General features: G+C 58.2%; 2 protein-coding genes across 2 annotated transcripts; both read left to right on the top strand.

The window, feature by feature from the left end:
• Positions 1-4,734: 4,734 nt before the first annotated feature.
• VOLCADRAFT_93883 (uncharacterized protein) lies at positions 4,735-19,761 on the top strand (the record flags this gene model as incomplete). Its single annotated transcript, XM_002953152.1, has 23 exons — positions 4,735-4,809; positions 4,942-5,002; positions 5,155-5,951; positions 6,396-7,848; positions 8,044-8,234; positions 8,557-8,656; positions 8,978-9,120; positions 9,417-9,489; positions 10,130-10,211; positions 10,558-10,606; positions 11,014-11,142; positions 11,360-11,464; positions 11,656-11,730; positions 11,952-12,157; positions 12,765-12,977; positions 13,296-13,359; positions 13,719-15,173; positions 15,354-15,723; positions 15,901-16,946; positions 17,241-18,269; positions 18,481-18,567; positions 18,812-18,883; positions 19,117-19,761. The coding sequence occupies 23 exons, from the start codon at positions 4,735-4,737 to the stop codon at positions 19,759-19,761; spliced, it is 8,520 nt and encodes a 2,839-aa protein (XP_002953198.1).
• A 3,053-nt stretch (positions 19,762-22,814) lies between these two features.
• Positions 22,815-23,131, top strand: VOLCADRAFT_48953 (uncharacterized protein; the record flags this gene model as incomplete). The annotated part of the gene is made up of 2 exons (XM_002953151.1): positions 22,815-22,950; positions 23,061-23,131. Coding segments are annotated over 2 exons (207 nt in total), but the record flags the coding sequence as incomplete, so codon positions are not given.

Raw genomic sequence — 23,131 nt, 5'->3', positions numbered from 1 at the left:
CACAAAGACGGGCTTCAGCAGCCGGCCCCCTGAACAGAAGACACGGGGCCGGGGGGGAAGTGAGCAGAGGGTTAGGAAGAAACATCTTGCGAATACGGGGATGGCGGCAGGAAACTTAAAAAATCAACGGACGGATACGAGGGGGTTGCAAAGCTAAGCGCAACTTGGAAAGGATGCGGACTTGAAGGTTTAGGAAGGAAATGACAAAAAACAGATGCAGAGTTGCGGTTAGGGCATGGAAATGAGAATGCACATGAACTGTTAGATTTCCGATGAGATGCAAGTGACTTAGAGAGTTGTTGGTCAAGGAGCCCCATGGCCCGCCAACCCGCTGAACTTCCCCTCACCCGGGCCGTCGTCCTCCTCTGAGTCAGTCTCGTACTCGGAGGACTCCTCCTGAGACGGGTGGGAGGGCGGCGTGGGGGAGGGGGTGTGACATACGGACGGACGGACATACAGGCAGACGGACAGACGGGCAAGCCACGGACGGACAAACGGACAAACGAGCAGAAACACATACATAGACAGAAAGGCAGATACGCAGTCAGAAAGAGATGCAAGCGGATAGAGGTACGGACAGAGGTAAGGACAACGAACGGCAAAACGTAGGAGGGCGGAGGATGCAAATGCGGGAGCAGTGGCAAGAGAGAGAAGCATACCAGGGTGCCGATGCATACCCCAGCAAAGGGCAACACAGACCAAGCAAGATACTAAAACCCGCTTTACGCCATTCGCCGCAATATGTTCGTAATACTCCTCATACAGCACTGCTCCATGTGTCCAGGGTTCCTGCTGTGTTACACAAACCAAGACAACGAAATCTCCTCGCCCAATAACCCCTCGGCCCCTGACTGTACCGCACCGTACTGAACTGATCCTGTACTGCGCTGTACTGTACTGCCCAATATACAGTTCACTGCACATGGCCTCTTCCCTTCCGGAAGAACACAAGAAGCAGCCCTTTCCCTCCGCCTTCGCCGGCCCTGTCGCTGCTCGCACGTCGTGGCCGGCCCCGTCCATCTCAAACCAAACAAAACGTGCTCCTGCTCCCTCCCCTTCCATCCCCTTCCCTCCCTCCCTCCCTTCGTGTCTCTTATTCACCTCCTCCTCTTCCTCCTCCTCCTGCTGCTGCTCCTGAAGCTGCTGCTGCCGCCGCAGCTCCTCCTCACGCTGCTGCTGCAGCAGCCTGCGCCAAGCAAGCAAGGAAAACGAGAAGGGAAGAGAGAGGAATGGTATGCAACCAGGAAAAAAATTGTGAGAACAGGTTTTATGTGGTGACAAGTCTCTGCACTGCAAACCAGCCGAGGTACCCACACACTACACTACACAGAGGGCTTGGGGAGGTTTGGGAAAGCGCAGAAAGCAGGAGGAGCAACGGATTCCCGGAGCGAATGAATACCCCGCTTGGGGTTCAGAAGCCACAGCCCTAGCCCGCAGAGCCACAAAAGAGATGGGTCCGCCGAAGCAACGTCCCCCACTTTCCCACATACACATACACGCACTTCCACTCCCATTTTCAGTCCCCTCCATCCGGTTCCATGCTCATGGATATGTGCATCTGCAGCTGATCCCTCGCTTGAATGGCTGGTTGCTGACATAATCGGGAGTTGAATCTTTTTTACACGTTCGCATGTACTCCCAACTCCGGCAAACCACCACACGTCCAACGTCTCAGGCGTCTTAAAATGTTTTGCACGTTCACTGTTTGGGCACCTGCAATAGGTGTAGGAATCCCATCCCCCGCTACTTCACATGCACACACCCCTCGCAACCCCCCCGACATACCTTTCCCTAACCGCCTGCCGCCGCCTTGCCGCCGCCTCCTCGTCCTCCTCCTGCGGCTGCTCCTCCCGGGCCTGACGCCGGGCCACTCGCCGCCGCATCTCATCAGCGGGAACATCACCCTGTGGGGAAAGAGAATCACGGGGACCAGTCGCCGCGGGGAGGGTTAGGAAAGCATTCGCCTGCGAACCCACACCCCGATGCGGGGAAAGGGATCAGGAAAAAGCCCTCGAACTCAGCCCGAAGGCAAGGCATCGTTAGTCGCCAACCGGTAGGGGTTGGGAACAAGGAAGAGGTCAAGCGTATGATTAGGAAACCCGCACGGGAGCACGAGAACGTGGAGTGAGAATGGAAAGTTTTTAAAGGTGCAGAAGCCCAGAAGACCCCGGCGGTTCTGAGAGGGGGTGGGGAGGGCAGACAGAAATGCAGGATATCAGAACGGTAGATAAAGACGAGGGTGTGTGTGTGTGTGTGAGGAATCAGGTCTCCCCTCCCGCCCCTTCTGGTGCCGTTCCGGTCCCCAACAATCAAGGCAATCCTTAACCACCTCCCCTCCCTTCATTACTTCTTTACGGCTTCGTGCTACTACTTTCCTTCCGCTCTTATTTTAGCCTTGGCGGCTATGTAGGTTGGTTTCCGCTGTCATCATCATTACATCAGGTCGCCGCCTTCAAGAACGCCTACTGGTCAGTTCTGCTTCTTGTACACTCTTTCCTTGGCAGCAGCTTCACTCCTTCATGGTTTGTCTTTCCCTCCCTTCCTCTCCACAGCTAGACCCAGGCCACCCTTACCTCCAGCGCCGGCTGGTCCTCGCCCCGCTCCTCCGGTTCTTCGCTGACTGACGGGGAGCGCCGCCGCCGCCGTTGCGGGTGCCGCTGCCCTTCCCCCCTCTCATCATCCGCAGGCTCCTCCTCCTCCTTCTCGTCTTCTTCCTCCTCCGAGCTGGCCCCCTCGGTCCCCGGCTCTGATGACGGCTCTTCGCTGCGGCCCCTCTTCATCCTCACAATCTCCGCGGCGCGAATCTGCCGGCGCTCCTGTGCGATCATCAATACCACGACCACCACCACCACCACCACCACACCAGCAGTAGTAGCAACATTAACGTGGGAGAAACGATACGACACCAGTAGGTGAGGTGTAGTCGGATCGGAAAACACGACCGGCGTCCTACTTCACGGACTCCCCTTCCCACCCCGTTTACCATTGCCCTGCTCCTACTGCGAAAGCGAATCACCCTCAGGCACCATGGTGCTTACAGCAGAAGAACACCTAGCTGAGAGGGCTCTTTGCAGTTTTCCGCACCCCATCGCGGGCCCTTGGCTACCACTCCCAAACGCAGGGGGCCCCCAACTCTAATGGGTCCTTGCTTGCCTGCAGCGCCTCCTCTCTGTCGGCACCCCGGGATTGCATTAGACGAGCCAAGCGGGGATCGTCCGCCCTGCAGCCGTGGGATGTGACGGATGGGCGGGTGGGTGGGGTACGTGGGTGAACTTGCATGTGAAGAGCAAGTATCAACTGCCGGCGGGTGAGCGGGAAAAGATGACATGAAGTGGGAGCCAGCTGTATATTGAACAGCCAGGTTGCCAAGTTTGGAAGAGTAGTGCGAACTATCTTTCCCGTAGAGTGCTTGCGCGGCGGGGTGGCAGGATGGCTGGGAAAGCTTTTTCGTTGACATGGAAGTGGTGTATGCGGTAGACACAAATACTAGGGAGGACTTGCGCTGACGTAGCCTGGAGTGGAGGGTTGGTCCGAAATGTCAAGGCGGTCTGGAGGGCTTAGATAGAGAAACGAGGGGACCGGGTTGATGCGGTTCTGGGTCGGAGTTGCGTGCCGGGCTACCCCGAATACGTATTCGAATACTTATACAGCCCCCAGGATGATATGGCTAAGAGGGCGTGTTACGACATGAAGCGCGCTCAATCTGTCTGTGCCTACTCCCATGAACCCCCAGCGTGATCTGGAGGGCTCCCCTCGAATCGTTCTGCTTCGAGCACTGTGTACGACTGCAGGCCGGATATGGAGCTTACCGGCGGACGATAACCGGGGCCGCCACCTCTGTCCGCACCCGCTCGCGAGGGGCCTCCTCCTCCTGCTGCTGCTCGGCCCATTCCGGAGCCTTGCCAGGCCAATAGCGCTTAACGCGGGTCTTGTCAACGCGACCCTTGTCGGCCTCATCGTGGGCCCTGCGCGCTGCTAGAGCTCCCGACATGTCAAGAAGGCCCTTTACGATGAGCTAACGATGATTCCTGGCCTCTGTGTTCAGGATTCCGTAAAGTTGAGAGGGACGTGCTGCCGCGATGGATAAATCGTGAGAAAAACGCGCCAACCAAACTTATCGAAAGCAGTCTCATAAACTCGAACAAATTGTTGGATTTATGACGACCCTTGCGAGTCTTTAAGCGCCCCAAGTTTGTGCTCCACCCGCCGCAGACCGCCCGATAAGCAGCCCCGATCACGGTAATTTTAAGGCAAAGCTATGACCCGAAGTAAAAGCTCATTTTAGGTTACTCCGCACATGCACAAATGTTTGTCTCTGCAGAGCTCCCAATCGAGGTTTCCGGATCCGTCGTTTTCCTTTTATGTATGATGTACCTCCTAACGCCAAACGTTGAAAGGGTACATTGTTACACTTCCTAGTACCTACAGCCAACCATAAGTTTCCTTCCCGAATGTCGTACTATTTGTTTACCAGCTGTTAATCAGTTGGCGTGTAGGGAAGACACTTGGGCGTCGTTGTTTGATTGTATGTACACGATGATTTGCATTTTGCTATGCATGTCTGGGTTGCGGCAGGATTATACAAAGGTATCTTTCTCTAGCTGGTTAGGATTCCAGTCTAACCAAGACGAAAGCCACAAAGGCGCTTTGATGTGGGGCCTACGTGCATGCGATGCTCCAAGGGCTTGCTTATAGGGACTTTACATTGCGGGGGCCGCGTTTCTTGTTTGAATAATGGATGCGGGCGACACGCCGGAAGGCTGCGTTTCACCTGGCGAATTCATCCACCGGGCTCAAGCCCTCCTGGAGGTGAGATCTAAACCACCATAGCGTTTGTCAGCCACAATAATTCACCCCTTCGGGTGAAAGCCCAGGGACGTAGGCTGTGCGCCGCTCTACACCGCTACTTATAATAAGCGTTGGGTACACTTAAATGTGCAGGAAAGCTTATGTTTGCGCCTTCGGTTACAGTCTCTGCTCATCAACTCCAGCACCGTGCCCGGTAGGTGTTGCCCCTTGCTCAAGTTATCCCCTGCACATAGCACCCAGACGCTAAGCCACCAGAATCACGTTTATTATCTTATTTGTTATTATATGCAGGCGCTCAGCCGGCGGGTCATGATGGCTCTTTCAACGCCACCCTTTCTCATGCAGCATCTCTAGCAGCGCCGGCCCCAACTTTGGCCCCCTTATCAGCGCCGGAAAATAAGCACCAGCTGCTACCACCGGAAGTTGTATCCCCCGCTCATCAGCGCCTGGCGCCTAAGTTGTTGGGCTCCAACTTGTCGACACCCACCAAATCCACGCCGACTGCAGCGGCCAGTCAGGCGCTTTCTGCCCCTAACAGCCGTGTCACCATCGAGGGACGCCACCTAGACAGCGATGGCGACACCGCCGGCGCTGAAGTACAGCCAACATGTCCTTCAGGAAGCGCGACCCGACCAAACGAGGAGGACCGCCAGCAAAGACGGGATCAGGCGGGTGCCCCGGCAGGGGATAGTCCTTGCTCGGCGGCGACGACATCATCTCTGCAGCTGCCATCGCCGTCCTCACCGTGTTTGCGGCGACGACCGCAACCCATGACCAGCTCGCCAGATTTCCTCAGTGCAGCTACGGCCGCGGCGGCCGTCGCGATGCTTGCAGCAGAGGAATCCCGCTTGCAGCAGCTGGGTTCCGGCGGCGAATCTGAATCCGAGTCGGAACATCAACCGGAGACGGTAGGCGAAGAGCTCAGCCTCCCCGATGGCAAGGGGAAGGGCTCCCTGGTGGGAAAAGGAAGCTGTAGCCGGAACAATTATGGAAGCGGCGAGCCTGAATCGCCTGAGGAGGCAGCAGCAGAGGGCCGTCCTGGGGATGGTGTGGGGCGTCAGCGCGACGACGACGGCGCGTTGGAGGTCCAGTCAGCTCGACTGCGTGTTGAGGCGTCCGTCAAGGCGCGGGCGGCGCTGGAGGTCAGTCAGTAGTTGTGCCATGGCAGTGCTGTAACCCTGTTGATATCCTGTTGTGACCGACGTTTTGGCGGGACATCGGTACTGGCAGCGGTGCGCCCATAGGATGGCTCATCGGGTGTGGCAAGGCGACTCGGCCCCGTGCGGCACGACACGGATGTACGACATACTTCGTACGGAAGCGTTCGGAGGCGGGCAGCCGGGAAGCGTATGCAGTAGATATCCGCTCTCAACGAAGAGTAACGCATTTCAGTGTATAAGCTTCCCGGGCCTTGCCTTTTTTAAGACGAAAGCGGGTCTGCATTGGTGATACCGGCGATGGATGCCTTACCCCTAAAAAGCCCCAAAACGACGGCGGACCTGAACGTATCATCGTTCACATATCACGTAACCCAACACCCACCAGTAACATGTGCTTACTCCCCATCTTCCTGCGCGTTCCTCCAGGCGTCTCTACGTGGCGAGCGCGCTACCGCGGCTAAGCTAGCTTCGGATGTGAAGGCTTTAATTGCAGCCGCCGATGCGTTGCGAGCTAAGATCAAAACCCCTGCCGCGTCGCCGCCACAGCCATTGCTGTCGGCATGTGACGGGGCTTCAGTGAGGGACGGAGCCGGGGGACACTGCAATCCGAAGGGACCGGAAGAGGGGCTGCCGGCATATGGCAGCGGGAATTCAGAAAAGCCGCAGCCGGCACCAACGGCAGTGTCGGCGGCAGGGGCAGCTGTGGCGGCGGCGACAGGAGATGGGCACTCAGTATACTGCGAAGCGTCCTGGGGCAGCAGCAGCACTCATTCGCCGCTGTCGTCTGGAGCGCATTCCAGGTCAACGTCGCCGCCCTCGGGGACTGGTGGCAACCGCAACACCGCAGCATCGAGCCCAGCTGGAGCATCTACTGGCAGTCGCCGTCCGGCGCCGCCGCCGCCGCCACCGCCAGGCCCGCCACCACCACCGCTTGCTCCGACCCTAAGGGGATTGCCGTCCGCGCAGATTCTACCGCCGCAACCGCTGTTGGTGATGCGTCCAGCCCAAGGTGGCGCGTCGACAGCACCACCACCGCCGCCGCCAGGTCCGCCGCCGCCGCCGCCGCGAGCTGTCGGTCCGGCTAAGCCCAGTCCAGCGAAGGCGGCACCACCGCCGCCACCGCCGCCAGGCCCACCACCGCCGCCGGTCACTGCCTTGCACATTGTCAAGGCGTCTCCGGCAAAGGCATCGGTACCGCCTGGGCTCAAACTTCCACAGCCAGATCCATCGCAGCCGCCGCCACCACAAGCCACGGGCCTTTCCAGGGTGATTCCACAATCGAAGATGGCCGCGGCGCCACCGCCGCCTCCAGGGCCCCCACCGCCTCCGCCACCGCCGCCGGCTATCAGCCCCGCTAAGCAAATTGCTGCCAAGGCCCCGCCACCGCCGCCGCCGCCAGGCCCGCCGCCACCGCCACCAACTTTAGGACTCCCCAAGACTACACCCTCGAAGGCGGCCCCGCCACCGCCGGGCCCACCGCCACCGCCGGTGGTGGCGCCAACCAAGCCAACTGCAGCAAAGCCTCCTCCCCCGCCACCAGGCCCACCACCGCCGCGTCCAGTTCTTGGGTACCCTAGCCCGGCGAAGGCTAAGGGGCCACCGCCACCGCCCGGACCTCCACCGCCGCCTTCGTCCACCGGTGCAGGCTTCGCTGCTGCCAAGGTGACCCCGCCGCCGCCGCCAGGTCCGCCGCCACCGCCAAGGCAGCTACATGGCAAGCCAGGCTCGTTGCCGGCGCCGCACTTGGGCTTGGCGCCCATCGTCACACGTGCTGGCGCATCTGCCGCCGCCTGTAACACTGGTTCACATAACACTCTTGAGGCTCGTGGCGGTGGTAATTCCGTCGGGAGTACTCCAGGGGCCCCGCCAAGTGAACTCGGTGAGCCTTGCAATCCTGTTATGGCCCCAATTCCGACCCAAATGCCCACGGGCGGCACCTGCCGACATCACTAGGGGCTCGTGCCCTTCGGGCTAAGTCGAACGCGCTTTCAAAGGACACGACATTTGCAGCTTCGACTCACGGAGGTTTTTGATGTTCGCAATACCTTGCCGTCCTGTGCCGCTGACCCATCAGGCCACCCCTCCAGCTGTGCGACACCCGTGTCCGAAACCCCCGCGGCCGGTGGCGGATGTGGCGGCGCCGCGGCCGCCGCTACGCCGCGTGCCTTGGTGTCCCTGGAGCGCAAGGTCCTCCACTGGGAGGCGATTCCTCCCTCCGCAAAGATGGTACTGGCACCCACGCTATGGGCTAGTCCAGTGGTGCAGGTGGGAACGGGGGTTCATGCAGTAAGAAGGCAGCAGACTGAATCCGGGAAAATGCGCGGCAGTCTTCCCGGGGAAAGGGGACAATTCAAACCGAAACTGAAGCATCCGTACATGGTTTTGTAGCCAGGTTGCACGCAGCGCCGCGCAGGGGATCTCAAGTAAGTGAGCTTCACGGGGGAAGGAAGTTTGGTGGGTGGGTATAAGAACGGAAACGGAAACTGCATGCCATTTCAGCACGTATCCGCTCTCCTCATTTTTTTGTTACTGCATTCACATCTTTTCTCCGGCCTTCCCCGCCTGTTTCTCCCTTATGGCGGCCAAGGGTATCAACCCTCGCGCAGTGGCTAGCGGTGCGGAGAAGTTGGCCATGTTTGCGCGACCAGCCTCCCTGGGAAGCAGTTTCAAGCTATCGAGAAATACAGGTACACGGGTATGCGCACGGCTGTGTGCGTGCGTGCGTGCGTGTGTATACGCGGCACGGTGCTGGGACGCGACCGTACGCACAAGCCGCCTCCCTCTATATGTTCCTTTACTTTTTCGGGAGTGCGTCTGCTTCTCGTCTCCCGATGGAACCCCCTCTTGTGCTGCATTTCTAAGCTCTTCCTCAATTTTCTGCCTCAAGCCATCTCTTCCTTCCCCTGCATGCATCTTCATCGCGCCCTTCGTTCTGGGTCTCTTTCTATTTCGCAACACACACTCCACCTTGCCGGTACTCCTGTGCCTTCAAATTTGCAACCCACCAGACGGCAAGGCATGCCTTCTCGACCCGAGCACCGCCCAGAACATCCTGATCAAATTCGCCAAGGCGGCCCTCACCCCCGAGCAGCTGGGCTCAGCACTGGAGAGGATGGATCATGGAATGCTGTCCGCGACCATTGTGCTGCAGGTGTGTATCCTAAGCACAGCTAGGCGTCGAGGAGAAAAATACGTAAACTGCAAGTGTTTATTGTATATGTGCGTCCTTGTTATTGTTGATGTTGTTGGTAAGAGCAGGATAATGGAGGTATGCATGGCTGGAATAAAGTTCCGCACTCACGTGTCGCTGTTTGTGATGACGGCTAAGCCGCGAAACGGAGACCAGGGCTGAAGCAATAGCGGTTTTCATTCTACCCCGCCGCACGCCGGTTTGCTTCTACCGTCCGTTGTGATGGCCTTGCGCTAAAAATTCCATCCTTCTTCCAGTGTTTGGGTGGTTACCCGAAGCCGGAGGATGCGGAACGAGTGCTGGCGTGGTGCCAGAGTAACGATCCTGCAGGTACGGCACAGTGCGTACTCCTGGGTGTCATGTGGGGTGGGGACGAAGGTGCCGTGGAAAAGGCGTAAGGGGTGGGCTTGGGCGAGGGCTGCGATATAGACAGCGCACAAGAGACACAGACTTCTTGGACGGGGCGTAACTGTGTTATTTTTTGTGGATTGGCGTGGTAGTTGAGTGGGGGATTCGCGCGTACTTTGCCGTTAGATGGAAGGGGCGTTACCATGACCTCGGCACCCATCTTCTTCAGTGGCATGCTGACGCGCAGCGAACGGGTCCGAAATGCGGTTGTGACCGTTCGCGTTAGCGTACGCTTTGACGCCCATGTACTACTCCTGCTGCAGAAGCAGCAGCTAATTATGCAAAGAATGTTTCGAATCTGGGTCATGGAAGTTTCAATCTGCACTGCCGCCTTATCGACCCTCCCCTTTCCACCTTAATATTCAGTGCCTTGCATGGTCGGTGGTCTGTTATACACCGTCGTATCCGATATCCTTGCCCGTGTTTTCGCCTTTCTCGCTTAGGAGGGCATCCCTTTTCCGTAGATGCTGGCCCGTAAAACCGCACATACACCCGCTTCTGATACGAGTTGCATGTCTGTACGGATGTAAGCTCTTCCTGCCCGTCCCCCTGTCGCATACAGGCCTGGGTCCGGCGGAGCGCTTTGTGCATGTGTTGGCGTCAGTACCGCATGCCAGGCTTCGGCTGGAGATGCTCAAACTCAGGTGAGGTGAAGGTTGGAGTGCTACCAGTTCCCATGCACCATTCTGAGGTGCAACACAGCGGAAATAGAACACCAAGGCGCGGCGAGCGCGAGGTTGTACAAAGAAGCGTGCAGGCATGGGCTAGAGAGTAAGCAAAGCGCAAAAAAAGAACTCCCTTGGTGCGGCGCGTGACTGGACGGGGGAAGAGAAGAGGAGATGAAAATGCAATAGGAAGCAATCAGTGCAGCTGGTGGCCGTGTGTGAGGGGCAAAAATAAAGAAGTGCCAGTCGTTCACCGCCACTTTCTCACAATTTGTCATGTTGCTCCATCCCACCTGGCCACACGTTTCATCCCGGGTATCTTCAGGCATCACTTCGACGAGGACCTGGCCAAGAAGACCCGCCTGGCTGCCACCGTGCGGACCGCTTGTAGCAGCCTGATCAACAGCTGGCCATGGCGGCGGCTGCTTAAGGCGAGTGGGCAAAACGGATAAGAAGGGGCCAAGGAGAGGAATCATATGCTGAATGTGAATAATTTAACTAACGGGAAGGAGGTAGTCCCGGGGGGTGGGAAAGGTCGACGCAGGGGGCAATCGTGCTACTGGCCAGGGGCACCGTGTTTGTATGTCCAGTTCCGCTGTCCGGTTTTTCCGGTACCTCCATCTTCCCCGCTTCATAGGCTCCGGCAGCTTATGTGCCGTGGGTTTATACTCTCGTGCCCTCCCTACGCTTGTAACCATCGTATGCCTTGTTGACATGCTTCACATCAGCTGGGGTTGGCTTCGTAACCGTCTTTTCTTGCCGTTACCTGTGCCACCCGCAGGAGCTTCTTTCCCTGGGCAATGAGGTGAACCGGCACCGCGGCAACCCCGCCGCTGCTGGTTTCAAGATGTCTTCCCTCAACAAGTTTGCTGAGATGCGCACCTGGGATAACCAGTGGTCACTGCTGGAGGTGAGAAGCAAGGGGGTAGAGTAGAACGGAAGGAAAAAGGGGACTCGAGAAAGGAAAACGTCTAGGGGGAGGGTGTTCCTGCGTGTCCGGTTTTTCCTTCTGCCCGGTGCGGCTGCGGTGGCTGCGGCCCTGTCCCATGCTCTGCTCCATTACCTGTCCGCTTGACCGTCCCCGCCCCCGTCTCCCACCTCACTACCCACACAACTACCACGACCAGATTGCGGTGGAGTCCATGCTCATGCTCCCAGGGGGTCGTCGGCGTCTCAGTGATTTGACATCCTTGGAGGAGAAAATGGCAGCAGCGGCAGCGGTAGATCTCAAGGTGGAGAGCCCGGGGAAATGGAAGGGGGGATGGGAGGAGAGGGATGAGGACGGCGCCGTGTTCAGAACTCTTTTGGCACGTGTTATGCTTTATTGTAACTCAAATCCTTGTACTTGTATCTCCCTACCATGAGGTAAACTGCGTTCGTGCATTGCCATACGTTGTTTCCGTACCAACGTACCAACTTGCAGGTCCTGTCCCACGATGTGGCGGAGATGGACGAGAAGGGCATCAGTCGGGTGGCCAAATTCCTGGACTGCCTGAAGGTGTGTGTGGCTGGGTGCCGCTAAACGCAGAGCACTCGATCAGCACAAGCCCTGCACCGCGGAGCCCCGTCCCCACTCAACCCCTATGTCTCCGTTCCCACCGCCCGTCCCCATCCACTCCCTGTCCAAATCCCTATTTATCTCTCAGGCGTCGCACTTCGCCGTCATGTCACCATCTGCACTTCCATGACTCCCTCGTTGCCTGTTATCCCGTACTCCAGGAGCAAGTGCAGACTGACCAGCAGAAGCAGCGACAGCAAGGGGTGGAGAATGCGGGCGGTGCCACTGCTGCCGCCACTGCCTCCGTCGCGCTTCCGCCGCAGCCCCAACCAATGCGTCCTTCCGCTGCGGTGGCTGCTGCGCCGGCGGCCCAGCGGGCCGTCAGCTTAGCGGATTTGTTACGAGAGTGGACGGCGCTGTTAAGCAGGTGAGGAGGCTCCAGGTCCTTCAGAGGGGAAGCTGCAGGCTTGGAAGAGAGGGTCTGGAAGGCACCCAGCGGCCTTTGGAGGGAATTGAAGTGAAGCGAAGCGAAAGCCATACAATTACCCATGACGCATCAGGAAGTTACGGAGTTTTGCACGGAACGGAGCTTGGGAAACGAGACGGTGAACTTGTACGCAGAAACCAATGATAATAATTGCCGACCTCCAAAGCACCAATTGGGAAAGGTGCTCTCTTGGCAGCATGGCAGGACAGAGGGCAAAATGTTGGTTGCGTTACATCCACACGCCACAACTTGCCACACGTACTGCTACGTCCAATGACCTAGTGCTGTCGTATTGTTGGGCGCCTTACCCGATTGCACCTCCTCCCCTAGCCTCGACGCGTCCCAGCGACCTCGTCGGTTCCAGTGTGTGCAACCCCCTTGACGTGGTTTTGATGAAATTACGTCCTCCGGGGGAATATAGTTATCATTCCCCCCACGTCTCCTTTCCTCGATATCCTTGGCATCAGTTTCACTCGTTCGTTGTTCATCTTCCCCTCTGCGTCTCCGACGACGACGTAATGGTTCCCAACGGTTGCACCGCCTTCAGGTGGCAATCCGAGTATAGAGCCCTGGCGGAGGGGGTGCGCAGTGCGCTGGCGGCAGTACGGGAGGCCGCCGTATTGCACGGCGAGCTGCGCGCTACGGCGACGGCCCTAGAGGCCGCTGCGGCTGCGGACCTGCGGGTCGCGGCGGGCGCACCGCGAGACGTCCGCGAATGGCCGTTCGCGAATGCGCGGGCCTTCTTCGACAACTTGAAATGGTGCGCGGCGGACAGACTATAGGGGTTTGGGTGGAAGCGGCGGAGAGAGGGGGAATTGGCCCCTGATGGGGTTCAGGGCTGCCCAGGCGGTATCGCTTGGCCTTCTGCAGGAGTCGTCCCTGAAAATTATCTATGGGCGCACCTGCACTATCCCGTTAAGTTATCTGGTTCGTTTTTATGTTTGACCAGTCGCCTTCGTAAAGCGCTGTCCCCAATGGCAACGCGCTCATGTTTCCCCCTGCGTGAATTCCAAGCCATCACCCATCTCCCCTCCGCCTCTCATTCTGCGTGCATTTCCCCCAAACTTGCTCCGCTCAGCTTTTTTGGCAACCTCAAGCAAGCGGTGCTGCGGATCCGTAACCTGATGCAGCGCCACCAGCAGGTACGTCCATTGTACAGCACACGCCGTACATCTACTGCGCACGACGCAAAATGATTCCACACGAATGTTCGTTGTATGCATTTAATTTAGCTGCCCTCTTCCACTTCCACACCCATTCCATCAGACGGTTTGCACGAGCTCTCACGCACACGTCGGCACATACATGTGTCCGTGCCCCTCTCCCCACCAACCACGGTACTTTGGACGTCGGCAGTTGATTCCTCGCTTTTGCATATGTTTCCCCACCAAACCACGACCCCTCCGCTCCTCCAAGATCTCGCAGGGTGCCTCACCTGATTTCTTTTCGTAGCTCACTGCATAACCTTATCCTGTGACATGTTGCACGGCAAAACACACAGGTCCTGATCGAGGCGGCCAGGCGGATTGTGGAGGCAGCAGCCATGAGCACCTCCACTGCCGGTGCCAACGACCTTCCCGCCGCCGTCAGCGCTCCGCTCACCCTCACCACCGCATCCGCCAGCCCACTCAGCACAACAGGGCCCCTCCGCCATCACCACCACCACCGCCTCCGCCATTCGTCAGCGCTCTCGCCAACTCAGGCTCATCCTACGACAATATCGGCAGCGCCGTCGCCATCGTCACCGCGGCCGCTGACGTGGCCGCCGTCAGCCCACACGCCGGGTGAGGTGTCGTCGCTGGGTTCGACGTCCGGTGATGCTACAGCGCAGTCGAATTTGGGCGAACAGTCATTGTGCACTGAACATCGCCTGCCGGGGGCCGGCGCTAGGTACGCCAGCAGCGGCGGCGCGGTTGGCAAGGGCCCCATTAGCAGCCTCCGGCAGGCCGCCTCCGAGGCCCATGTGCGTGGTGACGGGGCCCCCGATGAGCTTCGCCAGCACCACAATCACCATCATGACCCTGTGCTAGCTCACGCGCAAGCTGTGCCGCAAGCCCATTACAGCCAGCAGAGCAGGCTGGGCCGCAGCGCCTCTGCACGTATGGCGGTAACGAGGTACGACTGCGGTAGTGATAGCGATAGCAATAGTAATAGCGACGATACCGGCGATGAGGTCACCTCGAAAGGGCCGCCGCCGCTGCTAGCAGCGGCGGCGTCGACAGATGGTAGTTCCGCCAGTGTATCGAGTTGTACGTGCAGCACCGGGTCAAACAGCGTAGCGTTAAGCGCCCACGTGCCGTTCTTGGAGCTGACGGCTACTCCATCGGCTTGTGGCCCAGCCGGCACTGCCGCTGCCGCTGCGGCGGAAGCAGCAGTTGCCGCCGGCGGTTACCGCAGCGGATCTGCTGGTAGAGCCGTCGGCCGCGTCCGCCGGCGACGGCCGCGAGATCTGGGCCCAGCCCTGGAGCGCTCCGCGGATGCCCAAGCCAACGACGTTCAAGGCCACCGCGCCAGACACGGGTACGGCAGCGCCGACGGCGCTGACGCAGTCTACGGTCTTCGACATGCGCTGGCTGTCAATCGCCGCCGCAGTCTGGGTTCTGCTTGGCCAGCGGCGCCGTCAACCGCATCGACGGCGATGGTGTACGCGCCGCCGCCGCCGCCGCCGGCGTTGTCTACAGGGGCCTTGTCGGGGGAGCCGTCGCTGGCGGCGATGGCGGAGTCGGATCAGCACCAGGACCATCCAATATCAACGCCTCTCATAGAGCACTTCAGTAATAACGAGAGCGGCGAAGAGATATCACAGCAACGGGCCGTTGTAGAGAGCAGTGAAAAGGATATGGTGGAAGGCAGCAGCGGCGTAGGCGGCAGTGGCAGCAGAAATTGTAGCGACGGCGATAGTGTGACGCCGTCACCATCATCATCTTCTTCGGTATCTTCGGAACCGGTGTCGCCGGTGCGCACGACCCACGGGTCTGTCGATCAACCCGCCGCCACTGCAACCGCGCCCGCCGCCATCGCCGTCACTGAGGGCATTCCCGCCGCTGCGAACGAAGGGGTGCTTTCGCGGTTTGTGATGGGCGATGAAGCTGCTACTTCCTTGACCCAGCTGCGATCCCTGCCGCCGCGGCCGCAGCCGCAGCCGCGGCAGTTACCGCAGCGACCGCCACATGTCCCGCAGGACTCCGTTGCAGCGCGCCGCGGGTGTCGCCTTCATGCAACGCCTGACGCAGGGCTTCAGTCCGCGGATGGCCCTAATTTAGACAAAAGGAGTGAGGAGGAGGAGCAGCGGGGGGATGGGGCGGTGGCTGCGGACGACGTGGACGAGGACACGGAAAAAGGGGAAGGAGGAGGGGGAATGTCGGAGGAGGGAGAGAGGGCAGCACACGAGGAGGAGGAGGCGGAGGAGGAAGAGGACAATGCCGTCGTTCAGCTGCCGCCCACGCTGGTGCTCGATGCTGACCTGTTGTTTCAGTTGCCGCTCCGGATAAGGCGGAAGGCTGCAGGTGAGGGCTGAGGAGGGTTGATGATTGTGCTGGCGGAACAGCATAAGAAAGTGATTGGGGGTTCGAGGGAATGGCTGTGCAGAGTGGCGCGTGGATGGTGAACTGGCGATTCAGGTTGAGCGTTGAACTCACATTACAAACCAGTTAACCGGCGATGCAAACAACCAAACCCCACAGGACGGCTTCGGAGGTCGCTCTTGCTGCCGTCATCCCTGTCGGCGGGTTACGACGACAGCAAGAACGATGACAACGACGACGCCGGTGGTGGTGGTGACGGTGGCAACGCACGGATCCGTCCTTCCGCCACCGTTGCCATGCAGGCCCCTGGTAGCGACGCGTCCGCTACCAGCGGCACCGATAGCCGTACAGAAGCTGCCGCTGCCGCTGCCGCCAGGACGACAATAACGGGCGTCACAGCAGAAGTCACCATGCTCCTCGGCGACAGCAGTGCCGACAGCGGGGCCGTTAGTCCCTTCAGCCCCGCAGCGGCCCCGCGGGTCATGGAAGACGACGATGATGACGACGGCGACGGCGTACACATCGGGAGCCCCGTTTCTCAGTTGGACTTGGCAATCAGCAATCCATCAGGCCCAATAGTCGACGCAGGCAATGAGACGTCGTGCACCGTTTTCGCTGGCGTCGGCTCCCATGATGATCAGGTGGCGTCCGGATTGGAAGCGCTGATAAGCCATAGTCGCGGCTCTGAGATCCACAGCCCTCGCCAGAGCAACGGCAGCTCCTGTATTGTGCGACAACGGAGCTGGGACCTGCAGAGAGAGGTTCCCAGCGGGGCGGTGGCACGTGGAAAGGTAGAAGGTGAACAAGCCAGGCTGGAAAGCCAAGCAGGTTATCACCATGCCGGCGTAAGACATCCACTAGATCACGGCGCAGCTTCTGCAGAGCCACCGGCTCCACCACTGCAGCCGCCGCAGCCCTGTCGCCACCTCACTCGTGATGAGCTGTTGGCGCTGCATTGCCAGCTGCTAGTTGCAGGACTACCGCCGAAACAGGATCAGCAGCCCTTATCTTTATCACTGCGGCGGCAGTTACAACCGTCCGCGGCGCGGCGTGAGTACGAGCGGCAGCAGCTGCATCGTCGTCAAGGGGGCCAGCGGTGCAGTCTGGTGCTCACCAGTCGCCGTACGCTGCCACAGGTGCTGCAGCGGGCAGCGGAGCTCGGTCTGCCGCCACCGAGCGTGCTAGTGACATCCGCAGGCGCAATGGTGGGTGTATTCTTTCCCCTTCACTACCCTTATGTCAGTCGGTGACTTGCGGCTTTCGAAAACCTTCTCCCACTTTTCCTTCGCTCCTGCCAGGCCCCCTGTCCCCCTTCCCTGTATACCAACCCTTCTGTTGAACTCCTCCCTTCCTCTTCTCTCCTCATTTCCTTTAGACTCCTTGCCATTTAATACGTTTCGTCCCTTTCCCCGCACCGTACTCATCGTGCCTTTCCCATCCCCTAAACCATGTTTGTGTTTGTTTCCAATTTCCTCTTCACTTACGCATTATGGTCACAGCTCTGGCGTCGCAGCAACCAACACGAGCAGCACCTCGACCTTCACCGCCAGCATCAGCAGTTCCAGCTGCGTGCCAGCCTGCCAGGTTTACACACCGGCAGGCTGCAAATGGCTCCCTCCCTCCCCATTATAACTGCCAGCTCCATATCCCCGGTCCCCGACATCGGGGAGGGGGAGGAGAAGCGCTTGAATGTTACCCACATTGTTAGCGCTGGCGGTAATGGAAATGGGAATGACGGCGGCGACGGCGACGGTGACGTGCTGAGCCTGAGCTGTTCCCGTCGGCGCAGCGCCTTCCACCGCAGTGTTAGCTGGACTGCGGCACCCCCCTTACCGTCAGTGCCGAGCGCTGGCTACGTCGCCGCTGCGGCGGCACCGCCGAGTTGCGGTCCCGGCAACGGCGGCAGCGGTGGTGGCGGCGGAGGAGGAGGAATAGCACGCGCAGCGGGTGTTCCAAGGCCCCCGCTTCACCGATGTAGCGATGGCGGCGGCTTGCCTTCCAAGAGTGCAACACGCGAGGCAGCAGCTGGGCAGTCGCTGCTTTCGAAGCTGGCTGAGGCAGCGGCGGATTGTGTCCAGCGGAAGAGGTGTGACGCGAGGCTGCAGGAGGGGCTTCGCGCTAGCTGGGGCGGAGCGCCAGCACTCACCGCAGCCACTGTCGGAGCAGTAACGGCAGAGCCGCACATATTAGGCGGTCGCAGTCGCCGTGTCAGTGGCGGTCATGACCAAGGCGTAAGCGCCGGTGGTGCGGTCTGCAGGAGCGCATTGACGTCATCGGTCCATTTCACTGCCGGTGAGGGGCCCGGCGGCAGCATGTATGATGGCTGTTACGGCGGTGCAGGAGGCTTAGGTGGCGGTGCTGGTGTTGGTGCAAGTGCTTGTGGTGACAACGATGATTTCGGTGCCGATGGTGGCGACATGATGTTGTGGGTCTGGGAGCCCGAGCCCCGGTGGCACTCCCACGTGCAACGGCCTTGCAGCATCATCCGGGGGGCGGTGGAGTGCCGGGCACCCGAGTTCAACGACGAGGTGAGAGGGGTGGTGAAGGTGGAGAAGGGTGATGAGGTGTTGGAAGGTCGAAAGCAGCAAGAGGAAAGAAAGAAGATGCAGGGAAGCGGTGCGTGGTACAAGGAAAGGGCGTGGGAAAGGAGGGGGGTGCTGGGCACGTCTTTTAATGTTTCTCCTATTATTATCTGTTGTTCGCCGAGGTATCCTTGGTTTGCTTCCAATCTGCGTACAGGTCCGCTTCGCGATCGAATCAGCCGCCCAGCACCTGCCCCCGGACGCCTTGGGGCCGCAATGCGCCTCCACCTACCACCTCGCGCAGGTACTTGAAATATGAAAATATATGTGGCAAGATTCGATGGCCGTGTCGTAGCAAAAGAGAAAGGAGAAAACTTAGGGTAACTGTAGGAAACACGGAAGGCTAATATGCAGGACTCTTCTATGCTCGTCCCCCAATTCCTGCCTACCTACCTGCTTACTTGATTTCCTGCCGACCTGCCTACTGCTACCGCTCATCACCTGCCGCGACTCCCTGTTGGTCCCCGTCCTGCTGCATACCCCTGCAGGCGATAAGGCGTAGCCAGGTGGAGGTTTTCCGCAGCCGGGTGGCCCGAGAGCTGAGCAAATTGTCCATACCGGTAAGAGGGGGACTCCAGTGAGAGCCATGATCGCGAATGGATAGGACTTGGAAATGTACATCAAGTAGATAAATGGGATCAACGGGACCGCCGGAGGGAGATTTCCGAGGGGGGATTTGCACCTCCTAATACCCACCGCAGTTGCAGCAGCTACTGCCTGTCCAACCAGTGCCTTCCCTAGGTCGCCATGACGCCTGCTGACCGTGCGCTTGTTTCGCGAATGGATATTCCAGGTACACATCGATGTGGAGGACTTGGATACAGGTGACCGCGTTCACAAGCCCCGAGCGGACCGCTGCCTGCCTCGGCGCCGCACCACCACCACCATCGCCGCCGGCGTCGGCGCTGGCACTGACACCACGACGCACCTGCCGCCGGCACGACAATGGACCCCAGAAATTCAGCGGCAGCAGCAGCAGCAGCAGCAGCAAGAACAGCAGCAGCAGCAGCAGCAGGCAGTGCGCACAGGATCCACGTCACAGCGTGGTGCCGACGGCGACGCAGATGGGGCTAAAGAGGTTGGAAGCGGGGCCAGCGGATCCGATGGGGCCGATGCCGTGGCAGTTGGCAGGCGAAAGGGCATAACAGACAGTACTGGGGTGTCATCGGGCACTGATGGTGTGGGGTTGGGCATCGGAGGCCCAGCGGCAGGGGTGGAAGGGGCGGTGGCGGTGGCGGCGGCAGCGGGTAGTGGTACTGATGGCGGCAGGGGTGGCGGCAAAAATGACCCATGGGTCCGGCTCCACTTCGTGCCGGCTCATGCTGCCGCACCGTTGGCTGCTCGATACGCGCTGCACAACATCCTAGGTGTATGTGACCCGGGGATCACGTCCACCGTCAGCACAGTTGAGGAACTGCGCTGCCTCCTGCAGCTGTAGCCGTTATGGTAAGCTGCAGGCGTTTGGCTTTGGCAGCAGCTCCGAGCTTTAACAATTTAGACCTGACGCCGCTTACCTCTGTAAGCATGTCATAAAATATAGCATTTGGCAGTGAAAAGCTCATTGTGAAAGGGAACTACTACTGCATCTACATGACTGTGACAGGATGTCAACAGAGGTCTTCTGCTCGGACATACGGCAAATTTACTGTGCGGGTGTAGCAGTATGTAGACGTGTATCCGTTTCCGACGGTATGTATACAACAACTACAGCTTGGTGATGATGGTGATGGTATCGGTGGTGCTTATGTTCTCTACACAGCAAGATGCATCATGCAGAGCATGTGGTGGGAAAGGTCTAGTAGGGATCAGGTAATGTGGTGGCTTAGCAGTCACGAAGTGTACCGCTCTTGAGACACTGCACTGCCCCCCAACGGAGATCAGTGCAGTGCTGTGGTTCAGAAAGATTTCATCAATATGCAACTCAATGCAGTGCCATGCAGCTTGGTTGTATGAATGCGTGTGTGTGAAAGAGACGTCTTATGTATGTGTGAAGGAGGCTCTTTGCTCCGCTCATTGTCCTCGCCATCATCGTCGTTGTCATCGTAAGCTGAAGGACCAGGTCAACGCGAACGGACAAAATGTTCACATGAGGAGGACGGATGGTTTCCTGCGGGAGACGTCCGAAGACATCGTTGTGAAGGCGGTTAGGATGTGCGGATGTATGTGCAATGTGTGTGTGCACATGCCTGATGTCGAGATGTCGATAACTAAGACAGTGGCATGTTGGTGGCTGGCTCGATGTCGTATGACACCCCCATAGCGCGGTAGAGGCTGACGGACCCACACCACACCTGGGGACCATAGTCCTCGGGTTATGAGACTCGGAAACGGCTCGGGTGGATTCAAGGAGGTTTGGAGTCAGGCCAGGCTATCTGGTATAGCCAAACTGGCAAGGTTTCTGTATGTTTATGCTTGTTTTTGCTGCCTACCACCGCTACCACTGCCAGTAGCATACTACACGTTAATTCAATACATGACACAGCTTTTCACCAGCCTTCTGGGGGGGGGGACGGCGTGTTGAAGTTAGGGTGCTTGGTGCGATATGCCGAGTCTTGGTGTCCCTTTACGTCATGCATGGTTGGCCATTTGATGGTTGGGCATTGCACTGCTGCCCTCCTTTGAGCATAGACATGCATATGCTAGTGTCTGTGTGTGTGTGTGTGTGTGTGCTGGGAACATCGCTTTCGTAGCAACATTTAGGGAGAGCGGTTTGCGAGGGCATGCAGTGTCGATAGTCATGGTGAACACCTTTATTAGATAAACAAAAGGAAGAAACCTCACTGTGTGTTTCAAGGAACTGAGCAGCGCTGCATGCGTGTATGTGTGTACGCGTGTGTGATCCATTTAACTGTGCCTCAAAAAAGGGACGGGTGAAGCTGTGGTGCCGACAGAGAAGTGTAGCACTGGCATCGCGTGTGCGGACCCTCTTGTGTAGAATTGCGGACAGAAAACAGGCAGTGTGATAAGCAAGTGAGCGAGGGGGGGGAGGAGATGAGCGTGTTATTCCTCTGATTTGGGACTCCGCAACGGGAGTGGTCTGGTAGCCGATGGTTCTCGGCGGCGTTTGGACTTGAGGGCGCTTGTTAGAACGGGATGATTCTTATGTCTTCCACTGTTACGACATGTCTACAGGATTAGAGCCAGGGAGATCATAGGGTGCAGCGGAAAAGCCGAGGTTGCATGCACAGGTGTAGATGGTATTAGAGGCCGTTGCGCATAATCGAGGACGTAATTAAGTTGGGCTCTTGGCTCAGGCGCTGAGGCCTTATTTAACATGCCCGCACGTTAACCTCGATCGACCGCATTGTTCCCGAAACTTCCTTGGAACTTCCTTCTGTTGCGGAAGTTGTTAATCGTTTGTACGGTAGGACACAGGACAGGTACCTCGCATAGGATTGTACCACTTCAGTTGCAGGGCAGCAGCATGGAAGCAGAGTTTGGCTGCTGTATGACTGGGGCAATAGAAGGTTGATTGTATTGACTCGTCGATATTGGCATGAACTCTACGGACTTCAAATCGGATGGTTTCGACCTGTTTGGGTCGTACTCAGGGTTGCAAGGGTAGATAGGTACGGGTAGGTGTATTCGAAGACTCGTCGTGTGGCGGGAGCACCTATGTATGTTTAGGGGCGAGTCAGTGACGGTAGTGATGGTGGTGATGCGTTAATGATGAAAGGTGAAGTCCTATTGGTGACTGCTTCGGAAAAAGTACTAGAGGTGTAAAAGCACCCAGTCAGCCATGTGTGCTTCATGTGTACGACGGTCGCTGACTTTTACACGAAGGAGAAATGTTTCATGCATGACTCGTTAGTACATGTGATATGGCGCGTTTACTGCATCCTAGGCCTCGCGGTTGCCATTCCGCGCTGTTGAGCAAGCACACCTCATGTTAAGAAGCCGACTCTAAAGCGCATCGCAAGTCCTGCTGAAGTCACATTCTCAATTCATGTGAAGCTGGTATGTGAGCAACCGTCCCCCATAATGTACCCAACGCCGTGGACACCGATTGCGACCCATGGGCAGAGGCTTAAGCTGGCCGAGTGGCCTGCGTGCGATGCTGTGTTTTTCATGAACGCTGCGATTGTTTATTGTTTGTAAGCTTCTTTAATCGCAGGAAAGACCGCACCCTGACACTATCACGGAACCCTTCTTTGTGTTGTGGAACAGCCACCATAACATAAGTTGCAACAACTTACATCTGGTCTAATTGTTTACAACAATCCAAGAATGCTTGACCTTGATTGTGCACAGGGAACTTGACGCAGTTGTACCGGAGAACGTGAAAAACGTCAACGTAATGCATAAGCCAACGTAATACGGCGCTTAAAATTCACTTGTTGCAGCTTAATGCTTGCCAGCTAAAAGAGGTGTAGTTCGATACCAGCGTATAAATACTAGCGCATCATACATCAGGACCGCGAAACTGAAGTTCAGGCTCGTTGTGGGCGTGTCGTTGTGATGGGATCTTCGGAATCGAAGCAGTCGCAAGGAGCGGCAACCCCAGCGCTGCCAGCGCCTTCACCTGCGCCTCCCGGCGTTCCCATCGGGCCAGATGGCAAGCCCAAAAAGATTTGCTGCACGTGCCCAGATACAAAAAAGTTGCGAGATGTGTGCATTGCAGAACGAGGTACGAATTCTGCGAAACGACCACTCTGGCAGGGGTCGGCCAGGAAATACACATACTTGGCTCTCCGTAACTCCTAACGACCTCATACGGCGCCTGGCATCATCCAGGAGAGGAGCATCCATACTGCCAGGCGCTCATAGAGGCGCACAAGGCCTGCTTGCGGGTGGAGGGCTTCAAGGTG

Source organism: Volvox carteri, assembly GCF_000143455.1.
Source record: "Volvox carteri f. nagariensis unplaced genomic scaffold VOLCAscaffold_34, whole genome shotgun sequence".
NCBI classification, from domain to species: domain Eukaryota; kingdom Viridiplantae; phylum Chlorophyta; class Chlorophyceae; order Chlamydomonadales; family Volvocaceae; genus Volvox; species Volvox carteri.
The sequence above is the reverse complement of the archived record's forward strand: the minus strand, read 5'-3'. Positions and strand labels throughout refer to the sequence as shown.